We start from the raw sequence: 15,549 nt of genomic DNA on the forward strand, positions 1-15,549 counted from the left end.
GGTGTCCCCCCGTGTCCCCCTGTGTCCCTCCGTGTCCCCCGGTGCCCCCCCGTGTCCCTCGGTGTCCCCCGTGGCCTCCCGTGCTCTCCGTGCCCCCTCGCTGTCCCTCGGTGTCCCCCGGTGCCCCTCGCTGTCCCCCCCTCTGTGACGTTGCCATCCCCGTTCCCGCCGGGCGCGATCCTGTGGACCCCCTGACCCCACTTTCCCCGTGTCCTCCGTGCCCCCCGCTGTCCCCCCCGGTGCCGCCCTGGTGTCCCCCGGTGCCCCCCCGCTGTCCCCCCGGTGCCCCCCCGTGCCCCTCGGTGTCCCCTGGTCCCCCCCTGTGTCCCCCGGTGCCCCCCCAGTGCCCCCCCGTGCCCCCCGGTGCCCCCCGTTCCCCCCCGCTGTCCCCCGCTGTCCCCCCCTCTGTGGCGTTGCCGTCCCCGTTCCCACCGGGCGCGTTCCTGTGACCCCCCTGACCCCCCCATTACCCCCCTTTCCCCGTGCCCCCCGGTGCCCCCCCGTGCCCCCCCGGTGCCCCCCCGTACCCCCCGGTGCCCTCCGTGTCCCCCCACTGTCCCCAGTGTTCCCCCGGTGTTCCCCCGCTGTCCCCGGTGCCCCCCGCTGTCCCCCGTACCCTCCGGTGTCCCCAGTGTCCCCCCGTGCCTCCCGCTGTCCCCCCACTGTCCCCCGGTGCCCTCCCGTGTCCCCCCCTATCCCCCCGGTGCCCCCCGCTGTCCCCCCTCTGTGACGTTGCCATCCCCGTTCCCACCGGGCGCATTCCTGTGACCCCCTGACCCCCCCATTACCTCCCCTTTCCCCCGTGCCCCCCGGTGCCCCCTCGTACCCCCCGGTGCCCCCCGGTGCCCCCCGTTCCCCCCCGGTGTCCCCGCTGTCCCCCCGCGGTGGCGCTGCGCTCCCCGTTCCCGCCGGGCGCGCTCCCGCGCTGTGGGGCGCGTTCCTGTGACTCCCTGAGCGTTGCCCCCGTGTCCCCCCCGGTGCCCCCCGTGCCCCTCGGTGTCCCCTGTGTCCCCCGGTGCCTCCCTCTGTCCCCCCGCTGTCCCCGGTGCCCCCCGCTGTCCTCGCTGTCCCCCCTCTGTGACGTTGCCATCCCCGTTCCCGCCGGGCGCGTTCCTGTGACCCCCTGACCCCCCCATTACCCCCCTTTCCCCGTGTCCCCTGGTGACCCCCAGTGTCCCTCGGTGTCCCCCGTGGCCCCCCGTGTCCCTCAGTGTCCCCCGGTGTTCCCCCGCTGTCCCCCCGTACCCTCCGGTGTCCCCAGTGCCCCCCGTGCCTCCCGCTGTCCCCCTACTGTCCCCGCTGTCCCCCGGTGCCCTCCCGTGTCCCCCCCGGTGCCCCCCCGGTGCCCCCCGGTGCCCCCCGCTGTCCCTCGGTGTCCCCCGTGTCCCTCAGTGTCCCCCCGTACCCCCCGTGTCCCTCGGTGTCCCCTGGTGCCCCCCGCTGTCCCTCGCTGTCCCCGGTACCCCCGGTGCCCCCAGTGCCCCTCGGTGTCCCCCGTGCCCCCCGGTGCCCCTCGGTACCCCTCGCTGTCCCCCCCTCTGTGACGTTGCCATCCCCGTTCCCGCCGGGCGCGTTCCTGTGACCCCCTGACCCCCCTTTCCCCGTGTCCCTCGGTGTCCCCTGGTCCCCCCCGTGCCCCCCGTGTCCCCCGGTGCCTCCCGCTGTCCCCCCGTGTCCCCGCTGTCCCCCCGCTGTCCCCCGGTGCCCCTCGTGCCCCTCGGTGTCCCCCGGTGCCCCCGCTGTCTCCCGTGTCCCCCGTACCCCCCCGTGCCCCCCCGTGTCCCCGGTGCCCCCCCCGTACCCCCCGTTCCCCCCCGTTCCCCCCCGCTGTCCCCGCTGTCCCCCGTACCCCCCGTTCCCCCCCCGTTCCCCCCCCGCTGTCCCCGCTGTCCCCCGTGCCCCCCGGTGCCCCCCCGTACCCCCCGGTGCCCCCCGGTGCCCCCCCGTTCCCCCCTGCTGTCCCCCGCTGTCCCCGCTGTCCCCCGTGCCCCCCGTACGCCCCCGGTGCCCCCCCGTTCCCCCCCGCTGTCCCCCCGCGGTGGCGCTGCGCTCCCCGTTCCCGCCGGGCGCGTTCCTGTGACCCCCTGACCCCCCCATTACCTCCCTTTCCCCGTGTCCCCCGTGCCCCCCCGTGCCCCCTGGTGCCCTCCGTGTCCCCCCACTGTCCCCGGTGTTCCCCCGCTGTCCCCCCGTACCCTCCGGTGTCCCCAGTGCCCCCCGTGCCTCCCGCTGTCCCCCCGCTGTCCCCCGGTGCCCCCCGTGCCCCTCGCTGTCCCCCCGGTGCCCCCCGTGTCCCTCGGTGTCCCCCGGTGCCCCCCGCTGTCCCCGCTGTCCCCCGTGCCCCCCAGTGCCCCCCGTGCCCCTCGGTGTCCCCTGGTTCCCCCCGTGTCCCCCCGTTCCCCCCCGCTGTCCCCCCTCTGTGACGTTGCCATCCCCGTTCCCGCCGGGCCCGTTCCTGTGACCCCCTGACCCCCCATTACCCCCCTTTCCCGTACCCCCCCGGTGCCCCCCCGGTGCCCCCCCGTACCCCCCGTATCCCCCGTTCCCCCCCGGTGTCCCCCGCTGTCCCCCCGCGGTGGCGTTGCCATCCCCGTTCCCACCGGGCGCGTTCCTGTGACCCCCTGACCCCCCCATTACTCCCCTTTCCCCGTGCCCCCCCGTGCCCCCCCGTACCCCCCGTTCCCCCCCGGTGTCCCCGCTGTCCCCGCTGTCCCCCCGGTGCCCCCCCGTGCCCCCCGGTGCCCCCCGTTCCCCCCCGCTGTCCCCGCTGTCCCCGCTGTCCCCCGTGCCCCCCCGGTGCCCCCCGTTCCCCCCCGTTCCCCCCCGCTGTCCCCGCTGTCCCCCGGTGCCCCCCGGTACCCCCCGGTGCCCCCCGGTGCCCCCCCGTTCCCCCCTGCTGTCCCCGCTGTCCCCGCTGTCCCCCGTGCCCCCCGTACGCCCCCGGTGCCCCCCCGTTCCCCCCCGCTGTCCCCCCGCGGTGGCGCTGCGCTCCCCGTTCCCGCCGGGCGCGTTCCTGTGACCCCCTGACCCCCCCATTACCTCCCTTTCCCCGTGTCCCCCGTGCCCCCCCGTGCCCCCTGGTGCCCTCCGTGTCCCCCCACTGTCCCCGGTGTTCCCCCGCTGTCCCCCCGTACCCTCCGGTGTCCCCAGTGCCCCCCGTGCCTCCCGCTGTCCCCCCGCTGTCCCCCCGGTGCCCCCCGTGTCCCTCGGTGTCCCCCGGTGCCCTCCGCTGTCCCCGCTGTCCCCCGTGCCCCCCAGTGCCCCCCGTGCCCCTCGGTGTCCCCTGGTTCCCCCCGTTCCCCCCCGGTGCCCCCCGCTGTCCCCCCTCTGTGACGTTGCCATCCCCGTTCCCGCCGGGCCCGTTCCTGTGACCCCCTGACCCCCCATTACCCCCCTTTCCCGTGCCCCCCGGTGCCCCCCCGTACCCCCCGTTCCCCCCCGCTGTCCCCCGCTGTCCCCCGGTGCCCCCCGGTACCCCCCCGTACCCCCCGTTCCCCCCCGCTGTCCCCGCTGCCCCCCCGCGGTGGCGCTGCGCTCCCCGTTCCCGCCGGGTGCGTTCCTGTGACCCCCTGACCCCCCCTTTCCCCGTGTCCCCCCGTGTCCCCCGGTGCCCCCCCGTGCCCCCCGTACCCCCCGTTCCCCCCCGTTCCCCCCCGCTGCCCCCCCGCGGTGGCGCTGCGCTCCCCGTTCCCGCCGGGCGCGCTCCCGGCGCTGTGGGGCGCGTTCCTGCAGGTGGCGCTGGTGAGCGGCTCCGTGCGCGCGCTCGGGCTGTGCCTCCCGCCGCTGGGGGGCGCCTTCGGGGCCCCGGCGCGCGCCGCCGCCTGGGTGAGCTCCTGCCCCCTGGCGGCGCTGCAGCTCGGCGGTGCGTCCAGCAGGGGGCGCTGTGCGGCGACGGGGCGGGACTGGGAGGGCACTGGGAGGGAACTGGGAGGGAGTGGGAGGGCACTGGGAGGGCACTGGGAGGGCACTGGGAGGGACTGGGAGGGACTGGGAGGGAGTGGGAGGGCACTGGGATGGACTGGGAGGGACTGGGAGGGACTGGGAGAGCACTGGGAGGGCACTGGGAGGGACTGGGAGGGAGTGGGAGGGCACTGGGAGGGCACTGGGAGGGACTGGGAGGGACTGGGAGCACTGGGAGGGAGTGGGACAATGGGGGGGACTGGGAGGGCACTGGGAGGGACTGGGAGGGCACTGGGAGGGACTGGGAGCACTGGGAGGGCACTGGGAGAGCAGTGGGAGGCACTGGGAGCACTGGGAGGGCACTGGGAAGGCACTGGGAGCACTGGGAGGGCACTGGGAGGACACTGGGAGGACACTGGGAGGCACTGGGAGGGCAATGGGACACACTGGGAGAACACTGGGAGAGCACTGGGAGCACTGGGAGGTTCAATCAGGGACATTGGGAGGCCACTGGGAGCACTGGGAGGGCACTGGGAGGGACTGGGAGGGACTGGGAGGGCACTGGGAGCACTGGGAGGGCACTGGGAGGGACTGGGAGGGCACTGGGAGCACTGGGAGGGCACTGGGAGGGACTGGGAGGGCACTGGGAGCACTGGGAGGGACTGGGAGGGACTGGGAGGGCACTGGGAGCACTGGGAGGCAATGGGAGCACTGGGAGGGCACTGGGAGGTTCAATCAGGGGCTCTGGGAGGCACTGGGAGGACACTGGGAAGGACTGGGAGCACTGGGAGGGCACTGGGAGCACTGGGACGGCACTGGGAGTTTCAATCAGGGGCACTGGGAGCACTGGGAGAACACTGGGAGGGCACTGGGAGAGCACTGGGAGGTTCAATCAGGGGCTCTGGGAGGCACTGGGAGCACTGGGAGGGCACTGGGAAGGCACCGGGAAGGCACTGGGCCTTACTGGGAGCACTGGGAGGGCACCGGGAAGGCACTGGGCCTTACTGGGAGCACTGGGAGAACACTGGGAGGGGACTGGGAGCACTGGGAGGGCACTGGGAAGGACTGGGAGCACTGGGAGGGCACTGGGAGGGCACTGGGACGGCACTGGGAAGGCACTGGGCCTTACTGGGAGCACTGGGAGGGCACCGGGAAGGCACTGGGCCTTACTGGGAGCACTGGGAGAACACTGGGAGGGGACTGGGAGCACTGGGAGGGCACTGGGAAGGACTGGGAGCACTGGGAGGGCACTGGGAGGGCACTGGGACAGCACTGGGAAGGCACTGGGCCTTACTGGGAGCACTGGGAGGGCACCGGGAAGGCACCGGGCCTTACTGGGAGCACTGGGAGAACACTGGGGAAGGCACTGGGCCTTACTGGGAGCACTGGGAGAACACTGGGAGGGGACTGGGAGCACTGGGAGGGCACTGGGAAGGACTGGGAGCACTGGGAGGGCACTGGGAGGGCACTGGGACGGCACTGGGAAGGCACTGGGCCTTACTGGGAGCACTGGGAGGGCACCGGGAAGGCACTGGGCCTTACTGGGAGCACTGGGAGAACACTGGGGAAGGCACTGGGCCTTACTGGGAGCACTGGGAGAACACTGGGAAGGCACCGGGCCTTACTGGGAGCACTGGGAGAACACTGGGAGGGGACTGGGAGCACTGGGAGGGCACTGGGAGGGCACTGGGAGGGCACTGGGAAGGCACTGGGCCTTACTGGGAGCACTGGGAGGGCACTGGGAAGGCACTGGGCCTTACTGGGAGCACTGGGAGAACACTGGGAAGGCACCGGGCCTTACTGGGAGCACTGGGAGAACACTGGGAGGGGACTGGGAGCACCGGGAAGGCACTGGGAAGGACTGGGAGCACTGGGAGGGCACTGGGAGGGCACTGGGACGGCACTGGGAAGGCACTGGGCCTTACTGGGAGCACTGGGAGGGCACCGGGAAGGCACTGGGCTTTACTGGGAGCACTGGGAGAACACTAGGAAGGCACCGGGCCTTACTGGGAGCACTGGGAGAACACTGGGAGGGGACTGGGAGCACTGGGAGGGCACTGGGAAGGACTGGGAGCACTGGGAGGGCACTGGGAGGGCACTGGGACGGCACTGGAAAGGCACTGGGCCTTACTGGGAGCACTGGGAGGGCACCGGGAAGGCACCGGGCCTTACTGGGAGCACTGGGAGAACACTGGGGAAGGCACTGGGCCTTACTGGGAGCACTGGGAGAACACTGGGAGGGGACTGGGAGCACTGGGAGGGCACTGGGAAGGACTGGGAGCACTGGGAGGGCACTGGGAGGGCACTGGGACGGCACTGGGAAGGCACTGGGCCTTACTGGGAGCACTGGGAGGGCACCGGGAAGGCACTGGGCCTTACTGGGAGCACTGGGAGAACACTGGGAAGGCACCGGGCCTTACTGGGAGCACTGGGAGAACACTGGGAGGGGACTGGGAGCACTGGGAGGGCACTGGGAGGGCACTGGGAGGGCACTGGGAAGGCACTGGGCCTTACTGGGAGCACTGGGAGGGCACCGGGAAGGCACTGGGCTTTACTGGGAGCACTGGGAGAACACTAGGAAGGCACCGGGCCTTACTGGGAGCACTGGGAGAACACTGGGAGGGGACTGGGAGCACTGGGAGGGCACTGGGAAGGACTGGGAGCACTGGGAGGGCACTGGGAAGGACTGGGAGCACTGGGAGGGCACTGGGAGCACTGGGAGGGCACTGGGAAGGACTGGGAGCACTGGGAGGGCACTGGGAGCACTGGGAGGGCACTGGGAAGGACTGGGAGCTCTGGGAGGGCACTGGGAGGACACTGGGAGCACTGGGAGAACACTGGGAAGGCGCCGGGCCTTACTGGGAGCACTGGGAGAACACTGGGAAGGCACCGGCATTGCCCCATCTCCCCCGGGCGGGTTCCCAGTGCCCTCCCAGTGCCCTCCCAGTGCCCTCCCAGTGCTCCCAGTAAGGCCCGGTGCCCCCAGGCCCGCTGGCGGCCGCGCTCAGCGCCCGCTTCGGTGCCCGGGCCGTGGCCGTGGCCGGGGGGGCGCTGGCGGGGGCGGGGCTGGTCCTGGGCGCCTTCGCCACCCGCCTGGAGCACCTGTACCTGAGCCTGGGGGGACTGGCAGGTACTGGGAGGCACTGGGAGGCACTGGGAGGGTAATGGGAGGGAGTGGGAGGGAGTGGGAGGGAGTGGGAGGGAGTGGGAGGGGGCTTTGGGGGGGTTTTGGTGGGATTTGGGGGCACTGGGAGGGCACTGGGAGGCACTGGGAGGGACTGGGAGGGATTGGGAGGGAACTGGGGGGACTGGGAGGGACTGGGAGGGCACTGGGAAGCACTGGGAGGGCACTGGGAGGGAGTGGGAGGGTAATGGGAGGGAGTGGGAGGGAGTGGAGGGCACTGGGAGGGGGCTTTGGGGGGTTTTGGGGGGATTTGGGGGCACTGGGAGGGCACTGGGAGGGCACTGGGAGGCACTGGGAGGGACTGGGAGGGAACTGTGAGGAACTGGGGGGCACTGGGAGGCACTGGGAGGGCACTGGGAGGGAGTGGGAGGGCACTGGGAGGCACTGGGAGGCACTGGGGGGGCACTGGGAGGGGGCTTTGGGGGGGATTTGGGGGGATTTGGGGGCACTGGGAGGGCACTGGGAGGGCACTGGGATGGACTGGGAGGGACTGGGAGGGAACTGTGAGTAACTGGGGAGCACTGGGAGGCACTGGGAGGGCACTGGGAGGGAGTGGGAGGGTAATGGGAGGGAGTGGGAGGGACTGGGAGGCACTGGGAGGGGGCTTTGGGGGGGATTTGGGGGCACTGGGAGGCACTGGGAGGGAGTGGTAGGGCAATGGGAGGCACTGGGAGGGACTGGGAGGGACTGGGAGGGCACTGGGAGGGAGTGGGAGGGTAATGGGAGGGAGTGGGAGGGACTGGGAGGCACTGGGAGGGGGCTTTGGGGGGGATTTGGGGGCACTGGGAGGCACTGGGAGGGAGTGGTAGGGCAATGGGAGGCACTGGGAGGGACTGGGAGGGACTGGGAGGGCACTGGGAGGGAGTGGGAGGGTAATGGGAGGGAGTGGGAGGGAGTGGAGGGCACTGGGAGGGGGCTTTGGGGGGTTTTGGGGGGATTTGGGGGCACTGGGAGGGCAATGGGAGGCACTGGGAGGGCAATGGGAGGCACTGGGAGGGACTGGGAGGGAACTGGGGGGACTGGGAGGGACTGGGAAGGTAATGGGAGGGACTGGGAGGCACTGGGAGGGACTGGGAGAGACTGGGAAGGTAATGGGAGGGAGTGGGAGGCACTGGGAGGGAGTGGGAGGGGGCTTTGGGGGGGTTTTGGTGGGATTTGGGGGCACTGGGAGGGCAATGGGAGGGAGTGGGAGGGACTGGGAGGGAACTGGGGGGACTGGGAGGGACTGGGAGGGAGTGGGAGGGAGTGGGAGGGAGTGGGAGACACTGGGAGGGGGCTTTGGGGGGGATTTGGGGGCACTGGGAGGCACTGGGAGGGACTGGTAGGGCAATGGGAGGCACTGGGAGGGACTGGGAGGGAACTGGGAGGGCACTGGGAGGGACTGGGAGGGCAATGGGAGGGAGTGGGAAGGACTGGGAGGGACTGGGAGGGGGCTTTGGGGGGGTTTTGGTGGGATTTGGGGGCACTGGGAGGGCACTGGGAGGCACTGGGAGAGACTGAGAGAGACTGGGAAGGTAATGGGAGGGACTGGGAGGCACTGGGAGGGACTGGGAGGGTAATGGGGGGCACTGGGAGGGACTGGGAGGGTAATGGGGGGCACTGGGAGGGACTGGGAGGGCACTGGGAGGGCACTGGCGTTCCTGTAACCCCGTAGACCCACTCAGAACCCCCCAAAACCCCTCCTGTGACCCCCCAGACCCCCCCAGACCCCCCCAAAAACCCCCAAACCCCCTCACGTGACCCCATAGACCCACCCAGAACCCCCCAGAACCCCTCACGTGACCCCACAGAACCCCCCAAAAACCCCTGTTATGACCCCATAGAACCCCCCAAACCCCTCCTGTGACCCCACAGACCCCCCCAAAAACCCTACAGACCCCCTCCTGTGACCCCACAGAACCCCCCAAAACCCCCCAAACCCCTCCTGTGACCCCACAGACCCCCCCCAGAACCCCCCAAAACCCCCCAAACCCCTCCTGTGACCCCACAGACCCCCCCCAGAACCCCCCAAAACCCCCCAAACCCCTCCTGTGACCCCACAGACCCCCCCCAGAACCCCCCAAAACCCCCCAAACCCCTCCTGTGACCCCACAGACCCCCCCCAGAACCCCCCAAAACCCCCCAAAACCCCCCAAACCCCTCCTGTGACCCCACAGACCACCCCCAGAACCCCCCAAAACCCCCCAAACCCCTCCTGTGACCCCCCAGACCCCCCCAGAACCCCCCAAAAACCCCCCAAACCCCTCCTGTGACCCCACAGACCCCCCCCAGAACCCCCTAAAACCCCCCAAAACCCCTCCTGTGACCCCACAGACCCCCCCAGAACCCCCCAAAACCCCCCAAACCCCTCCTGTGACCCCACAGACCCCCCCCCAGAACCCCCTAAAACCCCCCAAAACCCCTCCTGTGACCCCACAGACCCCCCCAGAACCCCCCAGACCCCCCCAAAACCCCTCCTGTGACCCCCCCCAGACCCCCCCCAGAACCCCCTTTCTCCCCTCCCCCGCAGGCCTGGGCTGGGCCCTGTCCTTCACGCCAGCCCTGGGGGCCGTTTCCGGCTGGTTCCCGGCTCGTCGCCCGCTGGCCACGGGGCTCGTGGTGTCGGGGGCCGCCGTGTCCGGCCTGGCGCTGGCCCCGCTGGTCCCGCTGGCCCTCGACACCTACGGCTGGCGCGGGGCCCTGCTGCTGCTGGCCGCCGTCTCCCTCCACCTGGTGGCCGCCGCCGCCCTCCTCCGGCCACCCCGAACCCCGCGGCCACCTCGGGACATCCTGGGGCCACCTCGGGACTCCCCGGGGTCACCTCGGGACTCCCCGGGGCCACTTCGGGACGCCCCGGGGCCACCTCAGGACTCCCCAGGGTCATCTCGGGACACGCTGGGGCCACCTTGGGACTCCTCAGGGCCACCTTGGGATGCCCCGTGGCTACCTCGTGACTCCTTGCGGCCACCTCAGGACACCCCAGGGTCACCTCAGGACTCCCCAGGGTCACCTCGGGACACCCTGAGGCCACCTCGTGACTCCCCAGGGCCACTCTGGGACTCCCCGGGGCCACTTTGGGACCCCCCGAGGCCACCTCGTGACTCCTCGCGGCCACCTCAGGACACCCTAGGGTCACCTCAGGACACCCCAGGGTCACCTCGTGACTCCCCAGGGCCACTCTGGGACTCCCCGGGGCCACTTTGGGACCCGCCGAGGTCACCTCGTGACTCCCCAGGGTCACTTCGGGACTCCCCAGGGCCACTCTGGGACACCCCAGGGCCACCTCAGGACACCTTGCGGTCACTGTGGGACTCCCTAGGGCACCCTCAGGACACCCTGAGGCCACCTCGGGACTCCTCAGGGTCACCTCAGGACTCCCTGGGGCCACCTCAGGATGCCCTGGGGTCACTTCAGGACTCCCCGCGGCCACCTCGGGACATCCCAGGACCACCTCGGAACATCCCAGGGCCCCCTCAGAACACCCCAGGGCCACCTCAGGACACCTCGGGGTCACCTCGGCACTCCCCGGGGCCACCTCAGGATGCCCTGGGACCACTTCAGGACTCCCCAGGGCCACTTTGGGAGTCCCCAGGGCCACCTCAGGACGCCCTGAGGCCACCTCAGGACTCCCTGGGGCCACCTCAGGACACCCTGAGGCCACCTCAGGACACCTCGGGGTCAACTCGGGCCTCCCTGGGGCCACCTCAGGATGCCCTGGGGCCACTTCGGGACTCCCCGGGGCCACTTTGGGACTCCCCGGGGCCACCTCAGCACTCCCCCCAGCCACCTCGCGACTCCCCGGGGCCCCTTCCCGCCTCCCCGTGGCCACCTCAAGACAGGCCAGGGCCACCTCGTGAGCTGGCGCGGCTCCTACGCCACGGCCCCTTCCTGCGCTACGCCGCGGCCTTCGCGCTGCTGGACGCCGGCTACTACGTGCCCTTCGTCCACGGCGCCGCCCGCGCCCTCGAGGTCGGCTGCGACGGCCGCGGCGCGGCCGCGGTGCTGGCGACCATGGCGGTGCTGGACGGCGGCGGCCGGCTGCTGGCCGGTTGGCTAGCGGCTCGGCCGGCCGCCGCCTTGCTGCGGCAACTGGCGGCCTGGGCGGCGTTGGCCGGGGCGGTGACGCTGCTGCTGCCGTTGGGGACGAGTTTGGGGGCGCTGGCGGCGCTGGCGGCCGCGTACGGAGCCTGCGCCGGCGCCGTGGTGCCGCTGCAGTTCGCCGGCGTGGCCGAGGTGGTTGGAGGAGGCCGGGCCGGGCTGGGCATCGGCCTCATGCAGATGGTGGAGAGCGTGGGGTCCCTGCTGGGGGCGCCGCTGGCCGGTACGGGGGGGAGGGAGGGGAGGGGAAGGGGGTGGGGTGGAAGGGGTTAAATTGGGGGGGGGTTGGGAGGTCTGGAACCCAATGGGGGGTCAGGGGTTGAATTTGGGGGGGGTTGTGGGGTCTAGAACCCAATGTGGGGTGGAGGGGGTTGAATTCGGGGCGGTTGGGGGCTCTAGAAGCCAATGTGGGGGTCGGGGGTGGAATTTGGGGGGGTTGTGGGGTCTAGAAGCCAATGTGGGGGTGAAGGGGTTAAATTGGGGGCAGTTGGGGGTCTAGAACCCAATGTGGAGGTGAGGGGGTTAATTTGGGGTGGTTGGGTGACCTAGAACCCAATGTGGGGGTGAGGGGGTTAAATTGGGGGTGGTTGGGGGGTCTAGAACCCAGTTTGGGGGGGTGGGGGTTAAATTTGGGGGGGGTTGTGGGGTCTAGAACCCAATGTGGGGGTGAAGGGGTTAAATTAGGGGGGTGTTGGGTGACCTAGAACCCAGTGGGGGGGCTGAGGTTTAAATTTGGGGGGGTTGTGGGGTCTAGAACCCAGTGGGGGGTCGGGGGTTGAATTGGGGGGGGGGTTGTGGGCTCTAGAACCCAATGTGGGGATGAGGGGGTTAATTTGGGGTGGCTGGGGGGTCTAGAACCCAATGTGGGGTTGGGGAGGGTAAATTAGGGGTGTTTGGGTGACCTAGAACCCAATGTGGGGGTGAGGGGGTTAAATTAGGGGGGTGTTGGGTGACCTAGAACCCAGTGGGGGGGCTGGGGTTGAATTTGGGGGGGTTGTGGGGTCTAGAAGCCAATGTGGAGGTGAGGGGGTTGAATTTGGGGGGGTTGGGGGCTCTAGAACCCAGTGGGGGGTCGGGGGTTGAATTTGGGGGGGATTGTGGGGTCTAGAAGCCAATGTGGGGGTGAAGGGGTTAAATTGGGGGTGGTTGGGGGCTCTAGAAGCCAATGTGGGGGTTGGGGGTGGAATTTGGGGGGGTTGTGGGGTCTAGAAGCCAATGTGGGGGTGAAGGGGTTAAATTGGGGGCAGTTGGGGGGTCTAGAACCCAATGTGGAGGTGAGGGGGTTAATTTGGGGTGGTTGGGTGACCTAGAACCCAATGTGGGGTAGAAGGGGTTAAATTGGGGGTGGTTTGGGGGGTCTAGAACCCAGTGGGGGGTCGGGGGTTGAATTTGGGGGGGGTTGGGGGGTCTAGAACCCAATGTGGGGGTGGGGGCTTAAATTGGGGGTGTTTGGGTGACCCAGAACCCAATGTGGGGGTGAAGGGGTTAAATTGGGGGTGGTTGGGGGCTCTAGAACCCAGTGGGGGGGGTGGGGTTTAAATTTGGGGGGTTTGGGTGACCCAGAACCCAAAATGGGGTGCAGGGATTAAATTTGGGTGTGTTTGGGTGACCCAGAACCCAAAATGGGGTGCAGGGGTTAAATTTGGGGGTGTTTGGGTGACCCAGAACCCAAAATGGGGTGCAGGGATTAAATTTGGGGGTGTTTGGGTGACCTAGAACCCAAAATGGGGTGCAGGGGTTAAATTTGGGGGTGTTTGGGTGACCCAGAACCCAAAACAGGGTGCAGGGATTAAATTTGGGGGGTGTTTGGGTGACCCAGAACCCAAAATGGGGTGCAGGGGTTAAATTTGGGGGTGTTTAGATAACCCAGAACCCAAAATGGGGTGCAGGGGTTAAATTTGGGGGTGTTTGGGTGACCTAGAACCCAAAATGGGGGGGTTGTTTAGATTGGGGGTGTTTGGGTGACCCAGAACCCAAAATGGGGTGCAGGGATTAAATTTGGGGGTGTTTGGGTGACCCAGAACCCAAAATGGGGTGCAGGGATTAAATTTGGGGGTGTTTTGGTGACCTAGAACCCAAAATGGGGTGCAGGGGTTAAATTTGGGGGTGTTTCGGTGACCTAGAACCCAAAATGGTGTGCAGGGGTTAAATTTGGGGGTGTTTGGGTGACCCAGAACCCAAAATGGGGTGCAGGGATTAAATTTGGGGGTGTTGGGTGACCCAGAACCCAAAATGGGGTGCAGGGATTAAATTTGGGGGTGTTTGGGTGACCCAGAACCCAAAATGGGGTGCAGGGGTTAAATTTGGGGGTGTTTAGATAACCCAGAACCCAAAATGGGGTGCAGGGGTTAAATTTGGGGGTGTTTGGGTGACCCAGAACCCAAAATGGGGTGCAGGGATTAAATTTGGGGGTGTTTGGGTGACCCAGAACCCAAAATGGGGGGGTTGTTTAGATTGGGGGTGTTTTGGTGACCCAGAACCCAAAATGGGGTGCAGGGGTTAAATTTGGGGGTGTTTGGGTGACCCAGAACCCAAAATGGGGTGCAGGGGTTAAATTTGGGGGTGTTTGGGTTAGCCCAGAACCCAAAATGGGGGGGGGGGGGAGGGGAATTGTTTAGATTGGGGGGGTTTTGGGGTGACCCAGATCCCACCCGGGGGTCTCAACTCCCATTTTTTGGGGGGGTTCCAGACCCCCCCCCCCCCCCCCAAACGCCGCCATTTTCCCCAGGTTGGCTGCGCGACGTCACCGGCGACTTCACCGCCTCCTTCCTGGCCGCCGGCGCCTTCCTCCTGGCCGCCGCCCTCCTCATCCTCACCCTGCCCCTCCCCCGCCCCCGGCACCCCACCCCCCACAGCCCCGACCCCCACCCCCCCCCGCTCTAGAACCGCCCTCGTGAACCCCAAAAATGCGGCCCCCGGCTCTTCGTTCTTTTGGGGGGTGGGGGGGGGGGGTGGGGTGGGGGAGGGGCGGTTCTAGGGACACCCCCCCTCCCCTCCCCGAGCCCCCCCCATGGGGGAATTTTGGGGGGGGGGGGAGGGGGGGGGGGAGGAGGAGGTTAAAGGGACCCCCCAAAAAGGGTCTGGGGGGGCTGTTCTAGGGGACCCAAGCATTGGGGGGGGGCGGTTCTAGGTCATTCATTTTGGGGTCCCCATTTTGGGGGCAGATTTGGGGAGGGGTCAGTTCTGGGTCATTCGTTTTGGGGTCTCCATTTTGGGGGCAGATTTGGGGTAGGGGTCAGTTCTAGGTCATCCAAGAGAGATCAGATTTTGGGGTGGGGTCAGTTCTGGGTCATCCAATTTTGGGGTCTCCATTTTGGGGTCAGATTTTGGGGCAGGGGGTCAGTTCTAGGTCACCCATTTTGGGGGTCCCCATTTTGGGGGCAGATTTGGGGTGGGGTCAGTTCCAGGTCACCCAAGGGAGGGGTCAGTTCTAGGTCATTCATTTTGGGGGTCTCCATTTTGGGGGCAAATTTTGGGGGGTCAGTTCTGGGTCACCCAAGGGAGGGGTCAGTTCTAGGTCATTCATTTTGGGGTCCCCATTTTGGGGGCAGATTTTGGGGGGTCAGTTCTGGGTCCACCCAAGGTGGGGTCAGATTTTGGGGTGGGGTCAGTTCTAGGTCACCCAATTTTGGGGGTCCCCATTTTGGGGGCAGATTTTGGGGAGGGGTCAGTTCTAGGTCACCAATTTTGGGGTCCCCATTTTGGGGCCAGATTTGGGGCAGGGGTCAGTTCCAGGTCACCCATTTTTGGGGACAGATTTGGGGGGTCAGTTCCAGGTCACCCAAGGGGGAGGGGTCAGTTCTAGGTCATTCATTTTTGGGGTCCCCATTTTGGGGGCAGATTTGGGGCAGGGGTCAGTTCCGGGTCACCCAAGGGGGGGTCAGATTTTTGGGGAGGGGTCAGTTCTGGGTCACCCCTTTTGGGGGCAGATTTGGGGGGTCAGTTCTGGGTCATTCGTTTTGGGGTCTCCATTTTGGGGGCAGATTTGGGGCAGGGGTCAGTTCTAGGTCATCCAAGAGAGGTCAGATTTTTGGGGAGGGGTCACCCAATTTTGGGGTGGGGTCAGTTCTAGGTCACCCATTTTGGGGTCCCCATTTTGGGACGATGGCGGGTGGTCATTTCCAGGTCACCCAAGGGGGGTCAGATTTTGGGGGGGTCAGTTCTAGGTCACCCATTTTTGGGGCCAGATTTGGGGCAGGGGTCAGTTCTAGGTCACCCATTTTGGGGGTCCCCATTTTGGGGCCAGATTTGGGGCAAGGGTCAGTTCCGGGTCACCCATTTTTGGGGACAGATTTGGGGGGGTCAGTTTTGGGTCACCCAAGGTGGGGGGAGGGGTCACTTCCGGGTCACCCAAGGTGGGGGAGGGGTCAGTTCCAGGGGTCAGTTCC

At 68.1% G+C, this 15,549-nt stretch overlaps 1 protein-coding gene across 1 annotated transcript; it reads left to right on the forward strand.

Annotated features, from left to right (window-relative positions):
- Positions 1-3,663: 3,663 nt before the first annotated feature.
- Positions 3,664-14,044, forward strand: PROSER3 (proline and serine rich 3; the record flags this gene model as incomplete). The annotated part of the gene is made up of 4 exons (XM_068999863.1): positions 3,664-3,862; positions 6,887-7,030; positions 9,594-11,384; positions 13,890-14,044. Coding segments are annotated over 4 exons (2,289 nt in total), but the record flags the coding sequence as incomplete, so codon positions are not given.
- Between the last annotated feature and the right edge of the window lie 1,505 nt (positions 14,045-15,549).

The sequence above is a fragment of the Aphelocoma coerulescens genome, unplaced genomic scaffold (assembly GCF_041296385.1).
Source record: "Aphelocoma coerulescens isolate FSJ_1873_10779 unplaced genomic scaffold, UR_Acoe_1.0 HiC_scaffold_605, whole genome shotgun sequence".
NCBI lineage: Eukaryota > Metazoa > Chordata > Aves > Passeriformes > Corvidae > Aphelocoma > Aphelocoma coerulescens.